General features: G+C 52.7%; 1 protein-coding gene across 1 annotated transcript; it reads right to left on the bottom strand.

Annotated features, from left to right (window-relative positions):
- Window positions 1-2517: 2517 nt before the first annotated feature.
- On the bottom strand, window positions 2518-24923 carry IL12RB2 (interleukin 12 receptor subunit beta 2; the record flags this gene model as incomplete). Its single annotated transcript, XM_082483834.1, has 15 exons — window positions 2518-3161; window positions 3824-3923; window positions 5481-5568; window positions 6331-6468; window positions 7022-7177; window positions 7258-7359; window positions 8962-9162; window positions 10936-11155; window positions 15242-15321; window positions 18261-18405; window positions 19083-19222; window positions 19455-19630; window positions 22182-22296; window positions 22887-23213; window positions 24866-24923. The coding sequence occupies 15 exons, from the start codon at window positions 24921-24923 to the stop codon at window positions 2673-2675; spliced, it is 2535 nt and encodes an 844-aa protein (XP_082339960.1). The 3' UTR covers window positions 2518-2672.
- Between the last annotated feature and the right edge of the window lie 1945 nt (window positions 24924-26868).

Here is a 26868-nt window from a genome sequence, read left to right as displayed (position 1 = left end):
TGGGGCATCCACCACTGCTCTGGGCAACCTGGGCCAGTGTCTCACCAGCCTAGAACTGCTCTGAAGCCTCCTTGCAAGTGGTTTTATTGAGAACCTGCTGATCAAAAAGTCCTGTTAACTTTGACACCCCTATTGAACGTGTGGGTGGAAGGAGGGACTGTGGATCGCTTGCAGTGCTACCATGGCGAGGCACGCTGCGTGCTGTGTCTTAACGAGTGTGTCCACCTCTTTCGAGTAAGGCTGCGTCTGCGTTCGCTGGCACATCTGGGAATCGTTTTTCTTCAGTGCCCAATTTCTGCCGTGAATGTGCTGAGCTCCTGCCGAGTGGCTGGACAGTCTGGGTAAGTATTTTCGTCCTCCAGTGACTGCTGAGTTACGTGGCAGGAAGAATAAGCTTTCCTGGAGCCGTGACAGGAGGAGCATCCCTTGGCGTGCCTGGGAGAGGTCGTGGGCAGTGTCCTGCCGCAGGTGAGCCATGGGCTGGGCCCGGGGACAGCGCTCCCTGGGCTGGGGTGGTGGGGGAACGGCACCCAGTGCCGGAGCAAGGATGGCATCCCAGAGTGGTCTCTGTGCAGCAGGGGAGCCCTCGGGTGCACACGGTGAGATCGCGGGGTGCCCGGGGTGCTGCTCCTCCTGCCCCGCTCCTCTCGCAACGCTTCCCTGTGGCGCCTTCCCCTCCGCTTTGGGAAAGCGCTTTCCTGGGCAGTGTCCGTTGTCAGTTTTTCTCTTAGTTCCTTCTTCCCAAGAAGCGACTTTCAGGTGGGGTACCGTGCACTGTCCTGCCTCTGGCTTCGATTGCAGACTACGGCTACCGAACACGTCTCGGCCGGGTTGTTTTGGGGGTTTGGGGGTGTGCGCTGGGAGCTGACGGCGAGTGCCATGCTGGGTCCCGTTGGCTGCTCCGGCTTTACCGCGATGCATCTCCTTCCTAGCAATCCGGGCGGCTGCGGGCTAGCGACAGCTGAATCGTTGCCGATGGTTTGATTTTGTTTTCAGTACACGGAAGACTGGCAAGTTAAGGCTTGAGAGTAGCCAGGGCGCTTGCGAGCTCTCGCGCCGATCCAAGGGAACGGTGCTGGGCGTTGCGGGAAGCGCGGAGAGGAGTCACTGAGAGCAGAACAGGAGGAGAGCTGGTGCCAAGGCTTGAATTTCCCATTCCTTAAAAAAAAAAAACCAAGAAGTTTAAAACTTAAATGTGCACACAACTATTCTCATGCGCTCCTGCCTATCGCAGAGGGGTTTTCCCGGTGTGGGTGGAGGTGCGGACCTCGGCAAACCGGGTGGTGCGAATAAGCCCAGCCTGCCTGGCACCAGCTGGGGACGCAGCGTGCGCGTGGTTACTAACAGACTGGTCCTGCAGCGCCTTTCAACTTGGGAGCGCGACAGCGTCTGCGCCTCCTGTGGAGGGGATCTGGAATAAGAACTAAGGGGAAAAAGCCAACAGAGATCTCCCTAACGCAGCCCTTTGCTTTTGCTTTTCACTTCAAGCGAAAGGCGGTGGGGGAAGCCACGGCCTTGAGGTCGCAGCCTCGGTGCGTCTTCTGTCGCTGCTGCTGGTGGAAGCAGCTTTTTGCGGGGCTGCCGAGGGTCGTTCCCTCCCCAAGTCCGACAGCAGCTCTTCCTGGAGGTGCTCTAAGGTGGTGGTGTCACAGGAGGGTTTCATCACCAGTTTATGCCACGACTCAGCAGGTTGCGGAGCCAACTGCTGCTGGAGAGCGGCCGCCTGATCCTGGGCAGGAGGAGGATGCTCCAGGTAAGTTCAGATCTGGACTACCCCATCTCCAGCAGTAACGCTTCAGCTTTATCTTTTTAAAGACACTTTAATCTCTGCGTAGCTGCAGCGTAGCACTTGAGCTTGACTGGAGGAAACAACAGGAAAACAAATTTCAGGTTCCCAACGCTTTATTTATCCATATACACATATAGTAAACAAAGTCATTAAATGTGTAACACATACTTCCAACCTGTAATTAGAATACTTCAATAAATTATTTAAATTCTTCTCACCAGTCCATTTGACTTACTGCGTACATGCGGTGCCTGTTGCTTTTATTTCTGGTGAGGATTTCTCCTTTTCCTGATCTGAGCCAGGACGGCTGCACTGGAGCACCGGTGTCACTGGGGACAATGTGCCTTGGTGCCAGCGCTGGGGCTGCGGGGAGGAATGCCACGTCCCCGTGCTGCGTGGCTGCCCAGCTGTGCACAGCTGGAGGAGCACGGGCTGCAGCCGCCGTCCCGCTGGGGCGGCGATGGTGAGGTCCTGCGCGAGCGGCGGCTGAAATGATGGTTGGGACATCTCTTGATTCCTGGGGTGGACCGTGCCAGGCTGAGCCGCTCCTGAGCAGGCAGTGGGGACAGGAGGAGCCTGAGGCAGCCCAGGCGGCGTGAAGGCATCTGGGTCACTAATTAACCACTCCGAAAGCCGGATAATGCATCTCCGTCATTCCTGGTCTTCTGTTGTTAATTCTACCTGGGCGTGCTGGATTGACGAGGGGCTGCTGTGTTTTACGGTAAGGTGTGAGTCACGGTGTTGGAAAGATTGGCGAGTTGGGTGGTTTTTAATCTCTTAAAGGTGTCACGTGCAAGTTACTGGACTGGTGCGACCGAAACACGCTGACATACTTTAGTCCAAAGTGCAAAAACGCGGGCCGGGCTTCCGTCACGCCGAGCGCCTACCTTGTGAAAGAGCTGCGGTTTATTTTCACCGCGTCCAAAGTGAGGTTCCCTTCGTAGGAAAGCACAGGTGTCAGAAACCCTCTTGGGAAGACGGAGAGAGGATTGCACTCCAGTTCAGGGTGGTCTTCAGCCGTTCCGGTAACCAGGGGTGGGTACGCGGTGATGGGGTTGGTGAGGTACTCGGAAACCGTCTGTGTGTGCTCTGTCACCTCCGCCACTATCTTCTTGTAGAGGTCGGGGAGCTGCTGCTCGTACAGGTCCCCGTCTGCCGTGCCGGGCAGAGCCTCATACTCTGGCTCCTGCCCTAAACCGCTCTCCAGCGGCCACTGGCCCGTTCCCCTGTGGCCAGCGCTGCCGAAGAGGAGCTGGTCCCGGAGGGCTGGGGGGTCTGTCTTCGTGAAGGCTTCCTCTACTTGGGTTGTTTCGGGCTCTTCGAAGCTGCCGGCGCTGAGCAGGAAGAGGCTGGAGGGTGAGCTCAGCTCCGCCTGTGGGGGGGGCAGCGGTAATTAATTATATGATCAAGATCCTATGACCTCCCCCGGACTGCAGGTGTCCCTCTGCACAGCCGCTGATACTGCTGAGAATGAGAGATCTGCCTTGTTCTGGTCTTAAACTAGCCTGATAGATAGAATCACAGGATGGTTTGGGTTGGAAGGGACCTTGAAGACCATCCAGTGCCACCCCCTGCCCCGGGCAGGGCCACCTCCCCCCAGCCCAGGTTGCTCCCAGCCCCGTCCAACCCGGCCTTGAACACCCCCAGGGATGGGGCAGCCACAGCTCCTCGGGGCACCCTGCGCCAGGGGCTCACCGCCCCTATGGTCAAGAATTTCTTCCTCATATCTCATCTAAATCTCCCCTCTTCCAGTTTGAAGCCATTCCCCCTCATCCTATCCCTACATGCCCTTGTAAAAAGTCCCTCTCCAGCTTTCTTGTAGCCCCTTCAGATACTGGAAAACTGCTGTAAGGTCTCCCCGGAGCCTTCTCTTCTCCAGGCTGAAGACCCCCAACTCAACATCCATTCTAAGATGATACAAGAACAGATCCTATCTGCTGTCGGAGTACTGGATTTGCCTCATCAAGAGATGACTCACTTGCATGGCTCCAGCTGATTAGAAGAAAAAAAAAACCAAAATAAGGTACAACTTACTTTTGTAGCCATGTAGTCCTTGGCCCACGTAGCGTTAGCTGGGTCTGGAATGGCTTCGCTCTGCCACTGCGGCATAAAGGCCGAGAGGAGCGAGTGCAATCTGCAGATTGAATAAACGCAATTAAAAGGGTGAAGGCCGATTCCCCGCGGCGCTGCCCTGGGACGTGCCGTGTGTGCGCCGCGGAGCTCTGTGCCGTGGTGAAGCTGCCCTGGGCTGAGGGGGGAGCGCGGGGGCGGCGGGCAGGGCAATGCCACGCAGCATCGTGGAATCATGGAGTTTCAGAGTTGGAAGGGACCTCTAGAGACCATCCAGCCCCACTCCCCTGCCAAAGCAGGATTGCCCGGAGCACATCCCTCAGGACTGCATCCAGGAGGGTCTTGAAAACCTCCAGAGAAGGGGACTCCACCCCCTCCCTGGGCAGCCTGTGCCAGTGCTCTGCCACCCGAACCGTAAAGAAGTGTTTCCGTGTATTTGAACGGAACTTCCTGTGTTCCAACTTGTGCCCATTGCCCCTCGTCCTGTCACTGGGAACCACTGAAAAGAGCCTGGCTCCATCCTCTTTCAGCCCACTCTTTAGATACTTGTATGCCATAATAAGGTCTCCCCTCAGCCTTCTCTTCTCCAGGCTGAAGAGTCCCAGCGCTCTCAGCCTTTCCTCATAAGGAGATGCTCCAAGCCCTTCATCATCTTAGTTGCCCTTCGCTGGACTCGCTCCAGCAGTTCCCTGTCCCTCTTGAACTGGGGAGCCCAAAACTGGACACAGTATTCCAGTTGTGGCCTCACCAGTGCAGAGTAGAGGGGGAGAATGACCTCCCTCGACCTACTGGCCACACTCTTCCCTATGCAGCCCAGGATGCCATTGGCCTTTTTGGCAACAAGGGCACATTGCTGGCTCATGGATAATTTACTGTCTACCACGACCCCCAGGTCCTTCTCCTCCGAGCTACTTCCCAGCAGGTCTGCCCCTAACCTATACTGGTGCTTTACGTTCTTCCTCCCCAGGTGCAGGACCTTGCACTTGGTTTTGTTGAACCTCATTAGGTTCTTCTCTGCCCAGCTCTCCAGCCTGTCCAGGGCACGCTGGATGGCAGCACGGCCCTCTGGGGTGTCAGCCACCCCTCCCAGTTTGGTACCATCAGCAAACTTGCTGAGGATACACTCTGTGCCCTCATCTGGGTCATTAATGAATATATTAAAATTGGACCGAGTATTGACCCCTTGGGGGACATCCTCCTCCTGCCAGGCGTTTGCCTGCGGTAACGAACAGCAGCCCTGTGGGGCAGAGCGTGCTGGATACGGCCGTGAGCCCCAGTCCTGGAAAATCTGCCGGGGGACGTGTGTGTCCGTTGTTCTAAAGGAAAATGGTTTATAATCTCGGGGTTTAACTTCGCCCCCAGGCTAATCGCCAAGGGTCGCACCCCTTCAGTTCTGTTTGGGTGGCAGCAGCCCTTAAGCTCTAGGTTAAACGTTCACAGTGTACCTATGAAGGAAGGCTGTATTTTAAGCTCAATGTGTGTTCTTATCATCATTTGCGTACTCCGAAACCTTTATTCAGAACGATCCTCGCCGTTCCCCAGGGTGTCCTGAAAGGACGTGACCATCCCTTCTAATAACAATTCCGGGTTTTGGGGGAATGTAACAGGTGGATCCACTCACCCTTTTCTTACCGGAGGCACAGAACAAATGCAGGCTGAGAAGATGAAGAAGCTGCAGATAATCACAACAGTCATCCAGTCCCCAACACCTGAAATACACAACACCCATCATTCACCTTTATTAAAAAAAAAAAAATAAATTAAATAAGCTGGTTCAAATTGGACAACAGTCATGGCCTGAGTAGTGTTTGCGCTCATAAAACATACCAACGTGTTGGTTTAAAACAGGGAATCTGGATGGATTGTTGGGGATAACAGGATTTTGTAACATGAAGATGTCTACCGATGTCTGGTGAGGTACGTAGTCCACAGCCCAAAATGCGCAATTGCCGATCTCTCTTCCAGTATTGGAGGAAGTATTTTCAGAGGGTGTAAACTCAGGGTGGTGCACACACCAGAGAGGTGTTAAATAGAAAAGCTCTTACAAAATTCAGAGGGTCTTCAGAGCTGGGGAGGGACTTTTTACAAGGGCGTGGAGTGATAGGAGGAGGGGGGATGGCTTCAAACTGAAAGAGGGGAGATTTAGATTAGCTATAAGGAAGGAATTGTTGCCTGTGTGGGTGGTGAGCCCCTGGCGCAGGGTGCCCCGAGGAGCTGTGGCTGCCCCATCCCTGGAGGTGTTCAAGGCCGGGTTGGACGGGGCTGGGAGCAACCTGGGCTGGGGGGAGGTGGCCCTGCCCGGGGCAGGGGGGTGGAATGAGATGATCTTCAAGGTCCCCTCCAACCCAAACCATTCTGTGAGAGATCCTCAGTAAATAAAGAAGAGCAAGAAAAGTGTTCCTGGTCTGTGGAGAATGGGGCCAAGGGGACTAGGACCTCTCCTGGCCCCCCATCCTGGCAGAGACTCGTACTTTCCAAGCAGAGGAGTTCGCTGTTGCCCCGGGGTCCCTCTCCGGCGGCCGTGGAGGCTGTCATCCACAGGGCATAGTGCTCCCCGGGCTGCAGGCGGGCGATGTGCAGGGAGCGTGGGGCACTCGCGTCGGGAACGGCTGGAGGGGAGAGAGGGAGAAGCAGATGAAGCACCTAGCACAGCTTTTCACTGCTTTTCACTCGAATGAACCGGGTTTCCAGAACTTGGAGCAGGGAGAGGTGTCTTAATTTAAATTAACTTTGTTTTCCATGTTACTGAATCGCTGGAAGGGCTGTGGGAGACCTTATGCTCTAGGGGTGACGGGTGCCGTTGTGTGGATGGGACACCCAGGACTGCGTAACCCGTCCTCTGGCAGCTGCTGCTGCTTGCTACAGTAGCGTTTCGGTCTAAAGTGGGCTTTGTACGGTGGAACTATGAAATATCTAGTCCAAACTGTCATGCAACTTCTGCAAATTTGGGGGTTGGTTTGTTTGGTTTGTTGGTTTTTTTTGTTGGTTTTTTTTTGTTTTGTTTTTTAAAAAAAAACTGGGTGAATCTTGCTGCTGACCCCCCCAGCGGACTGGTGTCCCGGGACTCCCTGCCGACATGGAGCTTCCCGAAGGCATCTCTCTCTCTCCCCCACCCTCTGTCCTCCACATGCGCCATGGCCGTGTTCTTCACCGGGGACCCACCGTAGATGGCTGGGGCTTCCTCCCTCTCCTTCTTCTGCAGGTATACGCGGTACCCGGTGATGCAGCCCCTTTGGTGGTGGGCAGGGATTGCTTCCCATGAAACCAAGATGCCGTTTGCCCGCGGTGTTGTGTACACCTGGGGCCCAGCCGACGGGGCTGCAAAACATAAGACCGACTGTTAAAGCTGAGCTTAAGCGGGCTTAAAAACACCCAGAAGGGTCTTCGCTGTGGTTTACCTTCTGCTCTTGAGTGTCCCCTAACTGATGCCACTTGTCCCGCTCTGTCCCGATAGAGTGCGAACACGCTGATCTGATAGCACACGTTGTCTTTTATCTCCTCTAAATAAAGAAATGAAAAGAAGTGGCAGGTTACCAGTGAAAGGGTTTACAGTCATGGCCGAGGGATTTACATCAGCTGCTTAAATCAGAGATTAATCTTCTGATTATTAAGGCATTTTTCATAAAGAAGGAAGAAGTGCTTCTCTGTGATTTCCTATTCCACTTGGCAAAGCTTTATTGTGTTAAGTGAGTGATGTTCACGCTCAGAAGGGTGAAATCCTCTGTCCCCTTGTGAAGCAGCAGCTGCCGGCAGCCCCGTGCCCTCCCGGGGAGACGCGGGACCACAGTGTGTTCCAGGAGAGAGGAGGAGGTGAGTAGCTGTAACTCAGCTCGTTCCTCTAAGCTACAAAGTGCAGGGTTTGGCTCTGCATGAGGTCACTTAGGACACAGGACAATCACAGAATGGTTTGGGTTGGAAGGGACCTTGAAGACCATCCAGTTCCACCCCCTGCCCTGGGCAGGGACACCTCCCCCCAGCCCAGGGTGCTCCCAGCCCCGTCCAACCCGGCCTTGAACACCTCCAGGGATGGGGCAGCCACAGCTTCTCGGGGCACCCTGCGCCAGGGGCTCACCGCCCCCACAGGCAACAATTTCTTCCTACTATCTCATCTAAATCTCCCCTCTATCAGTGTCAAACCGTTCCCCCTCATCCCATGGCTCCCCACCCTGACCAGGAGTCCCCCCCCCAGCTCTCCTGGAGCCCCTTTAGGCACTGGAAGGGGCTCTGAGGTCTCCCCGGAGCCTTCTCTTCTCCAGGCTGACCCCCCCCACCTCTCCCAGCCTGTCCTCCCAGCAGAGGGGCTCCAGCCCTCCCAGCATCTCCGGGGCCTCCTCTGGCCCCGCTCCAACAGCTCCGGGGCCTTCTGCTGTGGGGACCCCCGAGCTGGAGGCAGCACTGTGGGGGGGTCTCCCCAGAGCAGAGCGCAGCAGAGGGGCCCAATCCCCCCCTGGCCCTGCTGGCCACGCTGCAGGGGATGAACCTCACACCCTCTTTCTTCCCCCTGACTTTGTGTGAGCATCCTCCTCCGGGCCGTTCCTGTGGGGTGCGGGAGGTTGGCAGGAACTCCTTTCTCCCCTTCCCAAAGCAGGGCACAAAGCCACGGCGCGAATACGCTGCTCTTTCAGCTCCTTCGAGAGCGGGGATGCGGCACCTCGCGGGCGCAGCACCAGGCCGGAGGGGAGGAAGGCCGAAGGAGGGTGGCGCTCGCTGTCACCCCCGTTGTGACTTCGTGGCTGTTTGATGTGCAGAACACTGACACGTAGTACTGGTTGGGATTAGTAACCAACAATTAGTAGAAAGGAAATAGTCTCTTCTTAAGCCTTTGATCTCTTGAACCTCTAGCTGGCTTGTTCCATTTTGGAGGGACTAGGTTTTTTTCCGGAGACATTTACCTTATCAGATATAAATCTCAGCTGAGAGTGACTGCGGAACTGAGCCCCGAGCAGCCACGCGTTATTTTTTTTCCCCCTCCTATACAGAAAGCTTTAAAAGCCATCATTTCTTATGCTGAATTAGTAAAAACTAGAATCTGACTTGTTCCTTAAAAAGCTTTTGGAATAAAAGGCTCCCGCGGTGACACCCGGCCTCGAGGCGGCGGTTACCTGCGATCACCGTGGACAGGTTGGACGCCGGCAGCTTCACCCAGGTTGGATGGGTCTCCGGGTGCGTGTCCCTCCCCGGCTCTGCCCACTCCACCACGTACCCGCTGGGCGCCGCCGCCGGGCTGCCGGGTGGTTTCCAGCTGACGAGGATGCTGCTGTTTCCCATGGCCACGGCAGACAACTTCTGAGGAGGAGGTAGATCTTAGAGGGGAGAAAGACCAACCAAACAAAAAAGACACCGTCAGCACAAACTTGCCTTGACCTCTGGTGGGCTCCATAAGTTTGATATGTGGCTTTTGCTGTGTCTCATGTATTTTGGCATCACGGAATGGATAAAAATAAACTGCCATTGATAGGAAAGGTCTTTATAGAAGGGTGGTGTCTATGTCGATAGGAATAGAGCCACGTTCTGGTCTTGTCCCATGGTGCAGCAGTTTGGATGCGCACAGCTTTGCTTGTTCATACCATCCCCAAGCCCTGAGAAGACACTGTCATGGCACGTACCAACGTCCTGCTCCTGTGACAGAGCCACCAACACGCATCGTCTCCACAAGACCAAAGCTCTTGCTTTCACAGCTAAGGCCAGGTTACTTTTTCTTGCAGGAGAAAAAGTTGGGAAAGTCATCAAAATATTCCTTGATAGTATAAAACCACCATCTTTTCTGAATGTTTTTTTCTTACAAATGATAGAATCATTGAGTGTTTTAGGTTGGAAGGGACCGTGAAGACCACCCAGTGCCACCCCCCTGCCATAGGCAGGGCCACCTCCCCCCAGCCCAGGTTGCTCCCAGCCCCGTCTAACCCGGCCTTGAACACCTCCAGGGATGGGGCAGCCACAGCTTCTCGGGGCAACCTGCCCCAGGGGCTCACCACCCCCACAGCCAAGAATTTCTTCCTACTATCTCATCTCAACCTCCCCTCTGCCAGTTTGAAGCCATTCTCCCTCCATCCTATCACTCCATGCCCTTGTAAAAAGCCCCCCCCCCCAGCTCTCCTGGAGCCCCTTTAGGCACTGGAAGGGGGTCTGAGGTCTCCGCGGAGCCTTCTCTTCTCCAGGCTGACCCCCCCACCTCTCCCAGCCTGTCCTCCCAGCAGAGGGGCTCCAGCCCTCCCAGCATCTTTCTGGCCCTCCCCTGGCTCTGCTCCAACAAGTCCATGTCTTTCCTATGTTGGGGGTTCCAGAGCTGGACGCAAATGCCCACAAAGCAGTTCTTGTCCTCCAAATAATCAGATCCCAGTGATATTTCTGCACCAATCCTGTCTCTACCTCAGGAAGGGCTCACGTGACCAACGCAGCCCGCAAGCTGAGGAGCTGCGCATCCGCCTCCGATGGAGGAGAGCATTTGTTTGATGTTCGAGGCAGCTCTGGGAAAAGGTGAAATATTTGGCAGTGACTCTGTTGCTGTTTTGCTGAAGTTGCAGAGCAAATAGAGAACAAACAGCGCAAACCGAGACCGCGAGGCTCTGTCATGCCCGGTGCTGGCACAGGAAATTTGGGGCTGGGTGAGTTCACGCTCGTTAATTTTGCCGCGTAGGTACAACAGAGCGCAATTTCGCAGGAGATAAAGCTTTGTGTGACTTCCCCTCACCAGCGCCTTCCCTTCGGTCCTGCCACCTCGCTCATGTGAAAAAAAAAACAAACAACCCAACCCCAACCCAAAACCCCAAAACCACCCTTTATTTTTTTTCTTTTTTGGCGTGGTTGATTCTCTGCCGTGTCCGGCGCCTGGGCGGCCCGCGGCGTGCCTCACCCCCCTCTCGGCAGGAGGGGCTGAGGTGAAATTGCAGCAATGCTGACACTGAGCAACTCAACCTGTTGTGAAACTGCACCCCGGACCACAGCAAAAACTGGACCCGCAGATCCCAGAAGGTTCACGGAGGTGGACCTCCACGAGCACGAGGCGGTGGGACCCGAACGCTTTCGTGGTGCGCAGCACGGAGCAGAGCACTGGTGTTATCCCCAGGGTGCCTTACCCTGGGCGCCCAGGCTGGTCACGATGGACGCAGGGGGGGACCTGCCCCTTGAGTTCTCGGCGGTGACCGTTATCTTGTAGCCCACCCTTGGCGTGACTCGGGCATAGCTGGTGTGGTTGGTAATGTGTGCTTCTCCTGCCGGGGGGCACCGCTGGTCCAGGGCTTCGAAGGTCACTGCGTACCGCAAGATCCTTCCTCTCGCCTCCGACTTGCTCAAAGCCTGCGAGGAAAGAGCAGTTGTTACTCTGTTCTTCACCTGAGCATCCAGGGGGGGCTGATTGCTGAGAAGCTCAACGCAGGCCGGCCATGCGCAATCGCAGCCCAAAATGCCAACCGTATCCTGGGCTGCATCAGAAGAAGTGTGGCCAGAAGGGTGAAGGAGGGGATTCTGCCCCTCTACTCTGCTCTGGGGAGACCCCCCCCGCAGTGCCGCCTCCAGCTCTGGGGCCACCAACAGCAGAAGGCCCCGGAGCTGTTGGAGCGGGGCCAGAGGAGGCCCCGGAGATGCTGGGAGGGCTGGAGCCCCTCTGCTGGGAGGACAGGCTGGGAGAGGTGGGGGGGATCAGCCTGGAGAAGAGAAGGCTCCGGGGAGACCTTAGAGCCCCTTCCAGTGCCTAAAGGGGCTCCAGGAGAGCTGGGGGGGGACTCTGGATCAGGGAGGGGAGCCGTGGGATGAGGGAGAATGGCTTCAAACTGGAAGAGGGCAGATTTAGATGAGATATGAGGAAGAAATTGTTGCCTGTGGGGGTGGTGAGCCCCTGGCGCAGTGTGCCCCGAGAAGCTGTGGCTGCCCCATCCCTGGAGGTGTTCAAGGCCGGGTTGGACGGGGCTGGGAGCAACCTGGGCTGGGGGGAGGTGTCCCTGCCCGGGGCAGGGGGGTGTGACTGGATGGTTTTCAAGGTCCCTTCCAACCCAAACCATTCTGTGATTCTGTGATGAGCAAAGCCTGCAGAGATGTGGTGGTACCAAGCCAGGGATCCCAGCAGGCTGCCCAGGAAGGCTTCAGACTGGCTTGTGGATGAAGCTGCTGTTGGCCATTTGTGAACCAAATATTACACCTGCTTTTAAACGAACCTCCGGCCACGAAAGGGATATTTGTGTCACAGCCACCAGCCCTCTCAAAGGAGGGTTTGGCAAGCCCGCACGCTCCCTGCAGATCGTCCACCCAGGCTGGGATGCCCATGGAGCAGCAGCCCCGGCCCCTTCCAACGCCAGGCGGAGGTGGGATCCTTGCAGGCAGGGACGGCTTCGGAGCATCTCCCTAACCCAGATGCTCAACCTGCCCCACTTAAGTGAGCAACTTTCACTCGGAGGTAATTTTTTCTCTTCCTTTTCTGTTCTAATAGTAACAAGGTCACTTGCTGGACAACAGCACATAGTAGCTGACATTCTTTGGGAACCAACGATCGGTTTTTAATTTCTTCTTCTCTGAAAGCTGGAGGAAAGGAGGAGTGCTACAGAGATTGCTCGCTCACTGGTTGAGACTGCTTTCTTCTGTAATACTTTACTTTTTTTTTTTTTTTTTAAATTGAGTTAAGATCTGCTGGCCTGAAGTACAGCTAACGCATTTCAAAGGTAGCACCGTTTCCCCATCAGTACCAACCTAAGAACACACGTTCCTAAGTGAACGTGCACTTTTATTGCTACAAATATAATGCTTTTCTCCAAAGGAAGTTCGAGTCCTTGCTGCAGGATTTTCCTTTTCCACCATGATTTCGCACACTTGTGTGAAACCCGTACCACGTAACAGCCTGTTCTGATTTTTCCCTTTCATTCTGCTGCTGTGACCAGCGCTCTCCGTTCCCAAGCCTTATCCCGTCCCCATCACTGCTCTGCTCTTGGGAACGTGTGGCGTCCAGCCACACGAAATGAGTTCATTCCCTAATGGCAGGGCCAAGAGCACGCGTTTACCTGACACCCTCTCTGAAGGTTGCATATTTTCATTTCTTATTTATTTTTTCTTGCTTAATTCCAGTTTAGTGAAGCTCTTTTGCTGCGAGCTGCCGATTTTCCAAGCAGTGGAGTAGCCGGGGACAGGGAAACACGCAGCCTCCTCCTTCCTCGAGTCTGACCTCAAGCCAGGCTTTCCACAAGGGGGGAAAGAAGAGTATTAAGTGCACGGCTGGACGGGGGAAAACGAGCAATTTTTCAGTAGGGGAAAATCCAGATTTTTGCTTAAAGCCACAATAAAGAATTATTTAAATTCACCCCACCCCACCCCCCCCCCGAGACTACACATCTCTGAGAAGTCAGTCTGTGCTGTGCCGTGTAACACCTCTCGCTGGTTTTTCCACCCCGGGTGTCTGCAGTTGTACTATCGCTTTCAGTTTCCTGCAGTTCCTATACAGCGAGTTCATTTTGTTTGGTGGGTTTTTCTTTTTTTTTTTTGGGTTGTAACAAAACAAACAAAAAAAAAAAGGAAGCGGGGGGGGGGAGAAAAACCCTACTTTTAAAAACAAGAAAATGTTGGCAGCTTTGCAATGGCTTTGGCGGCAGCGGCGGGGGACAAACGCGGTGCTGAAACCCCTCTGAAAGCCCGCGGAAATTAAATTGGTGCCCCTTCCTGCGGGATTAGCGTGGAAATGTGAAAATGTGTAACGGTAGTACGTCGTACTGAGTCTGAGGCTTTTTTTTGAAGCCGTCGTGAAAACGAAAAAAAAAAGCGATGTATGGTTTTATGAATGATGCTGCGGGAAGTCGGCTTCGGTACGGAAAGCGTCGCGACTGCAAGTTGAAGGGCTTCGAGTTAAATGTCTTAAAAGCCACAATGGCTGGAGGCACATACTCGCGGGAGAATTTCTGCTTTCACTTATAGCGCGGTGCTTGTTGGTGTGGGGAGAAGATGGAGCAGTAACTGGAAGGTTACCGAGAGACTGCAAACTGGGAGTCAAAGATAATTTATGCTTTAGAAACCAGATAATAACCTCACCGCCTTTGAAACGAAACCACCACAGCAAAACGCCCCACAATCCAAAAATCCCTCTCGGACCTGGCTTTGAGCATTGGGCCGGTAATACTGGAGAAACTCAGCGCCCGGCACCAGTAACAGGGCTTGGTTTCACTGGGAGCGTTGGGACAGCAGACCTGGCGTAAGCCTGTTCCCCTGAGCTGGGCGGTCACGTACGGTAATGTGGAATTTTTACCCTACAGACGGGTCTTAATTTGAGTTCTGTTTGAAATTCCCCGCGCGGGGTCTCAGCCCCGGCTCACAGGAGGCGTTGCTCGGCAGACCCAAACCACCAAAGGTTTTCAACGCAGTTCTCCCAGTTTCAGGTCTGCAGTTTCACCCTTAGCAAACCCTTCTGCACGTGCTTTGCCCATCACCTGCTTCACACCTATAAAGAAAACCGGTTTCTTCCCGTGCGGCTGTACGACAACAGCGTCACCCGACCATCCATCCACACAGCAGGGACGTGGGCAGGACCCTTCCAGTTGCCCAAGCTACAGCCAGCTCTTAAATTTTGGAGAGTTTGATCACCTTAAAGGGCTATTACAAAAAATTGCCTCTTCTGCCTCCCCCATTCTTCATCGCTCTGTCCTTCATATAAACAAAACAGAGCAGAACCACCCCCGAAGGATGTTCATATCCCAAAACAGGCCCAGAAGGTGCGTGCGGATGGCGAACAGGGGGCATGGTGTCCTCCTGGCCTCCTAGAACTCCTGTCCTGACCACCTATGGCAACCATGGCAAAAAGCAACGAGGCGGAGAACCAGGAGAGGGAGACATTAATTAGGAAACAAATTAGGAAGTCTGTAAGGTTGTTATAGAATCATAAAAACACAGAATGGTTTGGGTTGGAAGGGACCTTAAAGATTATTGAGTTCCACCCCCCGCCCTGGGCAGGGACACCTCCCCCCAGCCCAGGTTGCTCCCAGCCCCGTCCAACCTGGCCTTGAACACCTCCAGGGATGGGGCAGCCACAGCTTCTCGGGGCACCCTGCGCCAGCGCTGGAACAATAATCTGTTGCCTTTGGAGTTATCGCCAGGGACAGGTCACCTTATGGAAAGAGGGAGGGAAAGTGTATCTCTGCCAGGTGGTAACTGAGCCGTGATACCTCCTCTTCGCTGATGTGATGTGCTGGGAACCTGTTGTACCTCCAGCAGGACAGAATGTTTGCGGAACTGTGAAAGGGAAATTGTAGGTAGAAAAGAGCTGATGAACCTCCTGGGGGGAAGCAAGCTGGTCCGTGTCCCCATCACCGGGCACTGGTAAAGCCCTCCTCTCTCCTTGTGATCAGGCCTTTCCTGCGAACGCAGAAATCAGAGTTCCCCCTCATCTGCTCAGGTTTCACTTAAACGACTCACCTTCCAAAAAAGAGAGATGTTCTGTCTTTGGGAGTCCACGTCCTGCTGTCGGTACCAGACGTCCAGGAGCCCGGTGGGCACTGGTGTGGGAAGGAAAAGGGTGAGCGGCATTAACGGCCGTGTTTCGAAGCAAACGAACAAGACGCTGAACAGGCGAAGGAGGTAAAAATCCTGAGACAATGAGAATTTAAGGTTTAAAAAGCCCATGAAATGGTGTAATACGTAATAGCCTGTATTCGCTGGTGCAGCTGGAGTTCAGCTGCGTTGATGACGGTGCTTATGAAGAGAACGAGCCACCAGCCCCAGAGAGGGTTTTGCTCTGCTGGTGACTTTATCCTGCCCTCGGGAATGGGGATGGCTCCCGAGGAAGCCTACACTGCAAAGCGACAGTATGAGCTCTCCTCTTGCATAAAAGTTGAGGCCAACTAAGGTCCTTGGGGTTGGCTACATTAAGCCCAAAACGACGGGCAGCCCCAGGTGATGGGGTTTGTAGGGTCTGTAGGATTTCACTGTCTGGCTCTAAGCAATAAAGGTCTTTAACAGCTAGCTGGGTAGGAGCTCGTCAGAGGTAGCTTAAAATCTCTCTTCTTTCCACGATTCCCCTTCCAGTCACAGAAAGACTGGAAACCCTCGATGTTTTAAATAAACCTTCCAAAAATAGCATTAAAGCAGACTTCCAGCTGCAGAACTGGGTGGATGATGTGCTCCAACCGTTCAGAGACACGTAAAGAAAGCTGATGTGGCAAAAGGTAACAAAGCTTGGTTCCTCAAGGTCCCTGACCAAAACAAACCCATCAAATTCTAACAGTAATTGCTACTAATAACCCGAGCAGCAGGCAGCTGTCGGAGGGCCCCAGCTAGAATGGGGCCGCCTGCTATTTGCTAAGTTCAAAGACATAAAAAACCCCTCAGTGCCAGCAACCTTAAGAGCTATTTGTCCTCTATTAACTGCAAATAGTGACTGGAATAGAAACAAGAAGGAAGACCGACAGAAGGAATAAAACCAGGGCACGCTCGCTGTGAGCCAGGGAGGAAGGGGCAAGCTCAAAGCAGGAGAAAAATAAAATACGGGATTGCATCTGTTGGACTCCAGCCCGGATTTTAAAGTTCATTTCACACGTGAACCACACGAATTAGCTGGGGGAAAGAAAAAAAAAAAAAATACGCTCGCTTACGAACAGTCCTTGCATAAAGCAAGTTTTGTGGCAGGTCAGGCTTAGAGAAAAAGGGGGAAAAAAAAAAAAAAAAATTGACCTTACTGAAAAGGTCCACTCCTGAATTTGCAAAAGGCCAAACTCACGGGTGGAACTTCAGCTCCTTCAAAGAAGCTTCTGGTCACCCGGTCTGGGGGCAAAAGCTTCTCGTTTAATTGCAGCAGCTGGGTAGAGGGGTGACGACCACAAACGCGGCAGCAAGCCAGGGTGCAGCGAGAAGGTTGAGAAAACTGTTGAGAGGAAGGTGGGGGAGGGAAGGAAAAGTTCACACCTTTTGCATCAATCAATGCTTCTTACAGAAACTGATGCTGTCAGTAGTGGTAAATAGCGCGAGTAATAACGGACTAGGCTGAAGAGCTTATAGTAATTCACAAAAAAAGAGCAACCAAAGGCAAGCGGCAGATGAAAGGAGGGGATGCCAAAGCAGCTGACGCATCGTTGTTGAAACACGAACTTCTGAGAAGCTTTCTTCTCTCGTCAGAACTGCAAGTTTTGCAGCCTCTGAGCTTGTGCAGCTCAGGATGAAGCCCGGCAGGCAGGTCTGTGAGCCCGCGGCCAGCCCAAGGCAGCCAGTGTGGACCATGGCAGGAGCTAATGGTTCAGCCTGCAGAAGAGAAGGCTCTGGGGAGATCCTATTGCAGCCTTCCAGTCCCTAAAGGGGTTCCAGGAGAGCTGGGGAGGGAGTTTTTACAAGGGCATGTAGAGATAGGATTAGGGGGAATGGCTTCCAACTGGAAGAGGGGAGATTTAGATGAGATATTAGGAAGGAATTCTCTCCTGTGGGGGCGGTGAGCCCCTGGCGCAGGGTGCCCCGAGGAGCTGTGGCTGCCCCATCCCTGGAGGTGTTCAAGGCCGGGTTGGACGGGGCTGGGAGCAACCTGGGCTGGGGGGAGGTGTCCCTGCCCAGGGCGGGGGGTGGCACTGGATGATCTTCAAGGTCCCTTCCAACCCAAACCATTCTATGGCTCTAATGGGATTGTCCTCAGGTTGGTGCTGTGTGTCCCTGGAGTCTGCCCTTTGCTCACCTAATTTCCTGGTGGGAACCTCTCTCTCCCGAATGCCTGGCCAGATTCTGCTCTGCTGAAGCTACCCAGGTCTCCAACCGCTCCACAGTGTGGTGGAGGGCGCACCTGAGGAGGCGCCAAGTGAAATAACTTCTCTATTTGGGAAAAGATGACTTGGCAAAATCCAACTCCTTTGTTAAAACCTGCCAGCGTCAGCAGAAGGGAAAGAGTCCAGGCAGTTTCCTGGCCAATCCACCCAACTTCTCACCAGATCGTTGGGTGAGCTCAAGGACCCAGAGGGGGTCACCCAAGCTGGGGGTCATCCGCAGCAGAGGGTGACATGGCAGCCATCCTCACCTGAGCACAGGGTTACTGCAGGAATTCAGTAAAACGCTTAGATCTGAACCAAGACAGAAGGTTTTTCTGTCCCTGGCTAAGCTGCACAGACTGTCTCTGCCTTCTCCAGCTGTGTCACGATGCGGCAGGCCGCTCCGGCTCTGGGCAACGTGGGAAAAATTCCCCCAACCTTCAGCATCAACAAAATACATCCTTCAGACCTTCCCGGTGAACTCTTGAAAATCCTGTTTTGCGAGAAACTTGAACAGTTTCCATTTTTGCTCATTAAAACCGCAATTCCCTTCCAGGAGTTACTTCCCGGTTGGCTCTGCGTCTGGATCTACAGAGACGCCGCAAACCAACCGGCAAAAAAACCCAGCAGCGTTTCGACTTCGTTAGCTGAAGTTTCCCCTTGTGCGCAAAGGGTAGACGCGGGCTCCGCGCAGGAGACGCGTCTTGTGTTACCTGCTTCTGGGGTCCAGGTCTGGTACCCGCTCCAGTTGCTCCACAATCCTCGCTTGGGGTGAATTTTACAGCTGACCTGAAACTCGTAGGCAGTGTGAGGCTCCAGACCGTAAAGACTGCATTTCTCACTGCTTAAGGTCTCAACCTTTAACGAAGACAAAGGACATATAATGTTAAGCTCACGAGGAAATAAAGGTTGAAGGCAGTGAGAGGCTGAATTGCTGATACCCAAAGCCAAGCCCAGCCAGCCAAAACACGTCTTTAAAAAACCAGTGGGGAAACCCCTGATCTGAGGCAACTTTAATAACTCAAAGAACGATGCAATGAATCATCGGGCTTGCAGTCCTTCATCAGAAAACCCCCGCATTTAATTATGCGAAGACAACAAATTTTCTGTTCACGTGTTTTACTCGACTTCAGGCAATACATTGCTTTTACTGCTTAAAAAGGTTTTCGATCAGCATTAGGGAAAGCACAGCCGATTTGGAAATTGCGCGCCTGTAGCCACGAGCTATGACGAGCAGATATGATCATATTCCACTAAAGTGGCGGGTGAAGCACAACCTCGGATTCTTCAGTGCATCACACAGACACGTGACGTACGGGGAAATATTCACACACACGCTTTTTTACAGGATCAGTGTTTTACCTTCATTCAGTTTTAGGCCAATGATGGCTTTTGACCGGTAGGCAACAGCTTTCCTTAAGCATGGTGTTAAAGAGCAGAGGAAGGCAAATTTGGACAAAGTGATTCTAGTAAGAAATAACGGTATTGAAGCAACCTCCACGGACGGTAACATCCTTTGTTCAGAAGAGGATTACCGTGCTCCAGGTGTGCCTGGCGAGGGGACGGTATCTCAGCCTGCAGTGCCGCGCTTGCGCTTCAGCGTGCCGAAAAAAGGCGCAGCCGGTCGCAGAAGAATTTTCAAATTCCACCAGAAAGTTGGGAGGATGTGGTTTCACTAGCAGAAAAACAAAAAAAAACCCAAAACAAAAAAAAACACAGAAATAAGCAAAGAGGGCTCAGATACACAGCGCAGCTCAGAACGGGGAGGGTGGAGCGGAAAATAGAATTACTGGGTTAGACTGGATGGATGCTTCTTCTCAGCGGTTTAAACAAGAAAGTGCTCAAAATGTTTTCATGCCTTTCCAAAGGGCTGGGGCTATCCGAAAGGTGGTAAGTCATGCATTTACCTATGTCTATTAACGCGAACACGAGTGGTTGTGAAAAAGCACTTCCTAGCTCATTGGAGGCAGCAACCACAAGGGTGTAAGTAGAGTCGAAAGTCAACTTGCTCAGAGCCAGCGAGCCAAACTCCGTACTCTGGCTTTCTTCTGAAACACATAAGACATCCGTCCCGTTTGAGAGCCTGGAACAGAAGGAAAATGCTTGGTTAATACTCTCCTGTACACCAAGAAAGCCAAACCCTGGCTGCGTCGGGGCACGGCTCGGGTCCCCGTACAGTCGTGCTGCTCCGGGTCCCTTGGGGCTCTTCCAGCATCCTCTCCTTGAAAGATCCGCTTAAATACAGTGGTTACAGTAAATACTCCTCTGGCCAAATCGGTAGCGAAGGTGTTACACTGCTTTTTGGTTTTAATTGCAGACAAAGGAAATAGTTTCGGATTTCGGAGCTACAAGTGTGCGAGTAGGTTCCTTTTAATAGCGCAATGATTACCTAATATTTCGCTATGACTGAGCCTAAGTGTTGGCACACAGAATTTGGGGGGATGATGGATTTTGGGGGGTTTGGTTGTTTTTTTTTTAACTAAGTCAGTGATTAAAGATGTAGTTTATCTGCAGTATGGCATGGCTTCAAACACAGCTTTTAATTCTCGATGTCATTCAACCCATTGCCCTGGGTAACTTATTTAGCTCCTCTGTGTATTTTCTTCCACCTGAACCAGAGATGTTCATATCATGTTGGTCCAGGCTGACCTTTTGCATTTCTTAATAACTTACTAGCAAGCACTGCTCTAGCTCTGTTACAATGCTTGCAGGACTCGTTATCCACAATTCTCTACTCTTCTGCAAATTACCCATATATTCTTCTGCTTAAAGAGCAGTGACAGGTTTCTACAAGCCGCTAAGAAAGTTGCTGCTACCTTGGCCAACAGAAGAAGGTGAAGAAGAAGAAGAAGAAGAAGAAGAAGAAGAAGGTGAAGAAGAAGAAGAAGAAGAAGAACAAGAACAAGAACAAGAACAAGAACAAGGTGAAGAAGAGTGAGCCTTGCAGGGCAAGGAGATGGTCACCATGCAGCATCTTGGAAACAAATGGGGACTACTTCAGCCTAACCCAGTGGTTTGCAAAGGGCAAAATTAATTCATTCTACCCAGATGTTTGCCTGAGTAGAGGTTTTTAATAAGGTTCCTCCTATGCATGGTGATTCCTGAAATCCAAGGTCTCCTAACACGCCTTGACGGGCTCTAGGGAGCCTTTGATCCTTCCCCACCCTTTGCTGCAGAAGTAGCCATGACCTTTTTCAGCGAAGGCTCAGCAAAACCAGAGCGAGCAAAAATAGAGGTTGAGTCTAAAATGGGACGCAGAAATAACACATTTCCAAGCAAAGTCCCTTTCCATCTCCTTAGCTAAATTCCGAGCAGCTCAGATCACAGGATTGCTGATGCAGGCACTGCTAACCACAGATTCACTAAATAGATCCACCACGGGAAAGCAGCAGGTCACCTCTTGGCAGACCATCTTTACCTGCTGAAATCTGAAGGAGCCAACCCACTGCAGTGCAGCGCCCGCAGATGTGAGCAGAAAAGGGGTTTTAACCGCTCTGATTGGCTTCTGTGGTCATGGAAGCCTCGGGCCACCTTATTCGTACAATCATAGAATTGTCTAGGTTGGAAGGGATCTTGAAGGTCATTGAGTCCAGCCATTGACCCAACACTGCCAACACCACCACTAACCCACGTCCCTCAGCACCATGTCTGCCTGTCTTTTAAATACCTCCAGGGATGGCGACTCCACCACTGCCCTGGGCAGCCTGTGCCGGTGCTGGACAGCCCTTTTGGGGAAGAAATTTTTCCTTATATCCAGTCTGAACCTCCCCTGGTGCAACCTGTCGCCTGTTACTTAGAATCATAGAATGGTTTAGGTTGGAAAGAACCTTGAAGATCACCAAGGTCCAACCCCCCTGCCATAGGCAGGGACACCTCCCCCCAAGCCCAGGTTGCCCACGGCCACATCCAACCTGGCCTTGAACACCTCCAGGGATGGGGCCTCAACACCCTCTCTGGGCAACCTGTCCCAGTGCCGCACCACCCTCACAGTGGAAAACTTCTTCCTAATGTTCAATCTGAACCTGCCCTCTTCCAGTTTAAAGCCATTCCCCCTCGTCCTATCGCTACATGCCCCAGTAAAAAGCCCTTCCCCAGCTCTCCTGTAGGCCCCCTTTAGGGACTGGAAGGCTGCAATAAGATCTCCCCGGAGCCTTCTCTTCTCCAGGCTGAACAGCCCCAACTCTCTCAGCCTCTCCTCACAGGAGAGGTGCTCCAGCCCTCGGGTCATCCTCGTGGCTCTCCTCTGGACATGCTCCAGCAGGTCCATGTCCTTCTTCTATTGGGGCCTCCAGAGCTGGAGGCAGTACTGCAGGTGGGGTCTCACGAGAGTGGAGTAGAGGGGCAGAATCCCCTCCTTTGACCTGCTGGCCACACTTCTGATGCAGCCCAGGATCCAGTTGGCCTTCTGGGCTGTGAGCGCACACTGCCGGCTCCTGGTGAGCTTCTCGTCAGTCAGCACCCCCAGGGCCTTCTCCTCAGGGCTGCTCTCCAGCCATTCCCCATACTTGGTTGTTCATAAACCAACTCTTTCATGCGCTTTGATAAGGGTAAATATTCAATAAATGGTGTAAAAATATAAAAATTCTAAGACACGATGATATGTATTAGAGAACTTATGTCCCTGCATTACTCACTGTATCACGTATGTAGTGCTGATGTAAGTGAGCCTTCCTTTGTCCCAGGTGCAGTCGGGATGGCCGTCTGTCCCATACTGGATGCACGACACGTTTCTTGGCTCGTCTGGAGGATCTTAAACAGATATTCTTATCAGTTTCTTCCTTAAAGATGTTGATAGGAGACATTTTAAGAAAGTTTGATGTTTTGCTTGGTTTGGGTTTGTTAACGAGTTTCTAGACAACATATTCGGGCTAATAATTTTAATGTGGGAAAATTGCTGTCGGTGATCTCTGACACTTGAGCGAAGCCCCAGTGACTTTAAAGGGTCCCAGATGAATACCAGCGCTTAACAGCTGTCCAGACTGGACACCACAAGCTTTGCTTGAAGCAATCAACCATTATTCTTTTATATATATATATATATATATATAAAGGTAGCACTGATACAGCAGACAACTGCTGCTGCAGCATCAGCTCATCAGGCTCGAAGAAAATCTAAAATTTAGAATTTTTCTTGCGAGTCCCCTGTGTCCTGGAGAGATTGGTGGGTGTCGGGGATAGAACAGAGAGGCACAGTCCCAGCCAGAGATATTTTAAATACAAAAAGCTGCTAAAAGACAGCACCTTTTCCGGAAAAGGCCACCCCCTGCTAGTTTCTAACACGCGTCTCAGAGGTACCACAGGAAATGCTGAAGAACAAGGAATAATTAAATTCTCCTTACTTCCAGATTCTATCTCGATTCCACAAATGAGTGTTTTCCTGTGCTCACAAACTGTTTTGCACGTAAACACGTGTTTGCCGTATGTACGGACTACAAACTTGGTGCTCACTGCACTGCTGTAGTTGCTAATTAGTTCAGAGCTGTTAAAGAAAATAGCGATCCTGCACTGGTTGGTGGGTCGGAGGGGCTTCAGCTGGCAGGAGAGGGTGACATCGGTTCCAGGCTGGACAGGAGAAGCGGTGTTAGTGGTCATGTTCCCTTTGTCACATATTTCTGTGGTGCCACGGGGGAGTTTGCTGCCCGTCACGTTCCCGTTGCTGCACGCATCTGCAAGAGAACGGGAAAACCTTTGGAAACATGGAAACATCACGTTGTACAACACACTGCGCTCAAGGAGAAGAGTCTCCCCGAGTCTATCATGCAAGAATTGCTGCCTCCGCATGGCAACTCAGGGGCTATTGCTGTGCCCAGCCTTCGCCGAGCCGGTTAACCGGGGTCAGAAACCGAGGCTTGGCGACCGGGCATCGTACAAAAAAAGCACAACCCCAGGGAAAACCTGTCAGAACTCTGTTTTCATTGTGGTTTAAGGAGATAGTGTTTCAGCAAAGCAGCGGCAGGCATGTCTCTACCGAAGAGGCAAGCAAGATTTTCTCTGACTTGCAGAGACCTTCCCATGCACGTTATTGCCTTTTGGAATAGGACAGATGGGGACAGGCGATCCTGCGCTCAGCGTGGGAGAGCACACGCTTGCTGGCAGCACCCAGGACACTCGTGCGCTGGGCAAAGGAGCCGAGCGGCGGCAGAGGATATGGGAAAATGATGGAGCAACATTTCTCCTTACTTGTGAGTTCTGACACTCTCTGTGGAAGCTGCAGAGATGTTTTCTCATGTATCATAGAATCACAGGATGGTTTGGGTTGGAAGGGACCTTGAAGACCACCCATTCCCACCCCCTGCCCCGGGCAGGGCCACCTCCCCCCAGCCCAGGTTGCTCCCAGCCCCGTCCAACCCGGCCTTGAACACCTCCAGGGATGGGGCAGCCACAGCTTCTCGGGGCACCCTGCGCCAGGGGCTCACTGCCCGCACAGGCAACAATTTCTTCCCAATCTCTCATCTAAATCTCCCCTCTATCAGTGTCAAACCATTCCCCCTCATCCCATGGCTCCCCTCCCTGATCCAGAGTCCCTCCACAGCTCTCCTGGAGCCCCTTTAGGCACTGGAAGGGGCTCTAAGGTCTCCCCGCAGCCTTCTCCTCTCCAGGCTGACCCCCCCCACCTCTCCCAGCCTGTCCTCCCAGCAGAGGGGCTCCAGCCCTCCCAGCATCTCCGGGGCCCCCTCTGGCCCCGCTCCAACAGCTCCGTGTCCTTCTGCTGTGGGGACCCCCCGAGCTGGAGGCAGCACTGCGGGGGGGTCTCCCCAGAGCAGAGCAGAGCGCAGCAGAGGGGCCCAATCCCCCCCTGGCCCTGCTGGCCACGCTGCGGGGGATGCAGCCCGGGGGGCGGGGGGCTCTCTGGGCTGCCGGCGCACATCGCCGGCTCATGGGGAGCTCCTCATCCCCCAACGCCCCCACGCCACCCCCACGCAACCAACAGCTCTACCTTGCCCTGAACCCAATAACCTCCCTGCATAACTTAGTCGCAACCATCGCTCTTCCCCGCCCTGACTACGCAGACGAACCCGGCTGGCGGTGCTAATTGTGCACAAGGAGAGCTCTGGTTCTGCTGAGAGCCCTCAGTCGCTGCGGCCCTGCCAGGTCCCCCCCGGGGGGAACCGCAGGACACTCGGCAGTAGCAGCAGATCAAGGCGTTCTTACAGAAATTACAGTATAAACCCGATCAAGCATCAAATTTTGTTTTCTCTAATAAGAAAGATGTCTTCTGGCACACCCCACAGAAGCTGGGAAAACCCCCCAACTAGTTAGCCTGAGTGTTTCTTTGAAGTAATAATTGCTATGTAGGAAAAGAAAAAAAGTATCTTACCTGCTGTGACGTGCACCAACAACCAAATCGCTGCGGGCACAATCCACGCAAATAGCATTTTTCTCCCTACAGAGAAATGAACACCTTTTACCACCTCCTAAAAAGTGGGGAAATAATTTACAGATATCTGTATTTTACTCTTTTACAACCTCAGAAATTCCAAAGTGCTCATTTCACGAGACCTTTCGGATGAACGTTCTCTGTTACCGTTGCTGAGTTGTGACTCTCGAGGCCCTATCCGCAGCAGCAGGTGATTTTTAGGCAGGCACAAGAGTTAGGGGATTGGCGGAGTACTTTAAAACTCTGTGCTTTGAAACCAGACAGCTCTGTGCTTTAGAAAAAATAAATATTTGCTCCCTTCCCTCCCAGAGCCCGGAAAAAAACCCAAAACCTTTCTGTGAAGGACAAGAACAAACCCTCAGTGCTGTTTCCTTCTCCCCGAGCTACGGTTTGCACTCCCCGCTCCGGCACAGCCCGCACGCTCCTGAAATCCCACAGCCTTTTTTGGGAGGGAGCAGCCCCATTCCTGCCCCCTCCAGGAGGAGCCTCGTGCGCCCTTCAGCAGCTCTGTGCTCACCCTTTGTCCAGGTGACCCCCAAAGCCAAACGAACCCATCTCCTCTCAGATGACTAACACAGTCTCCAGATTCCCAGACCTGAGTATTACATATAATTTTGGGTAAGACCTGGGGAAACTAGCAACCTCACAAGTTTTTTAGACTCCTTTCCGAAAGGAGCGCCATCCCACGCGGCGTATTTAACGACTCTCTCACTCCGCCCCGACGGACAGAGCCGCGGCCACGCGCGGTAAGCACGCCTCTCACCGCCCGACCAACCGAAACCCCTTTGGAAAGGTTTTAAACTCCAGAGGATCGCCCCAAAATTCTGTCCAAACGCAAAGCTACGCCGTGTCTAGGCTCGCTAAGTAAAACCCACGCTCCGGTACTGGACGTTCGGGGTACCAACATTTTACACAGTATTTTCCCATATATTTTGCAACTGCCCTTAACAACTATGTCCTTTTTTTTGTCACCCTTTCGCCTGCAGAACGACAGGAGCCGTGAGAATATGTCGGATGCTTCCGAAGCAAATACGCCGACAAGCGTTGTCTGTAAGTCCCGACCTGCCACGGAGACGCAGCTATTTTAGTAACTTGGTGCCGTATCGGAAACAAACCATTGTGAAGTGAAACTTTAAATCCAGACCACCGTCTTGGATGGAGGGGCACTTCCATGGGGATGCACCGCCCAATATAATCTTTGCTACACGTATATTAATACAAAAACATCCCCCAAAGTTACTTCAGGTTGTTCTTATACAGCGAGACGGGATCCGCTCCATGTTTTTTCAAGTGAAACGCTGTCCGAGGTGAACGCGAAGTACACAAGATTTGCCAAAACGCGTGTTAACACCTTGCTTTATTCAAATCCAGATGTTTTTTCGGACTGAGATGTTAAGCCTTGCTGCAGCGCCTCCGCTTTGCAAAAGGCGCTTCACGCGGTGCCTCCCGTAGGTGATTAGTAACTGCGAGGATGAGCAATCACAGCGCCAGGGTTCTTCAAGTAAATGCTCTGCCTTCCAATAAACTGAAATCGCCTGGTGACGGGGTAAACATCCTTCAGGCGGCTTGCTTTCTGACAGCAAAACTGTACCCAAAATGCTTGAGTCAACAGACAGAAATAGCCTCGCTTCAAATAATTTTAATCGGTGGTTGGCTTAGGTAAGCGCTAGACAATTTCTGCGGCGTCATATGAGTGCAGCAGAGCATAGAAACTGCGCTCAGAGCAAAAGATGAGAAAAGAATGAGAAACAACCTTCAGCTTAGAGCAAAGGTATGTGGAAACAAGAAAATTTTAAGAAGAAAAAGACCTCCAGATTCCACATTAATGAGGGAAAATGGTATCGCTGTGCACAGGTCAAAAAAAATATAAAGGATATTGTCCTGGTAAGTGCAAGGCAGAGGAAGCACAGAAGGGGTTCACCGAGGAGGAGATGATGACTGAC

Source organism: Vanellus vanellus (assembly GCF_965231255.1).
Source record: "Vanellus vanellus genome assembly, chromosome: 5".
In the NCBI taxonomy this organism is placed as follows: Eukaryota; Metazoa; Chordata; class Aves; order Charadriiformes; family Charadriidae; genus Vanellus; species Vanellus vanellus.
This window is presented reverse-complemented; position numbering and strand designations above follow the sequence as displayed.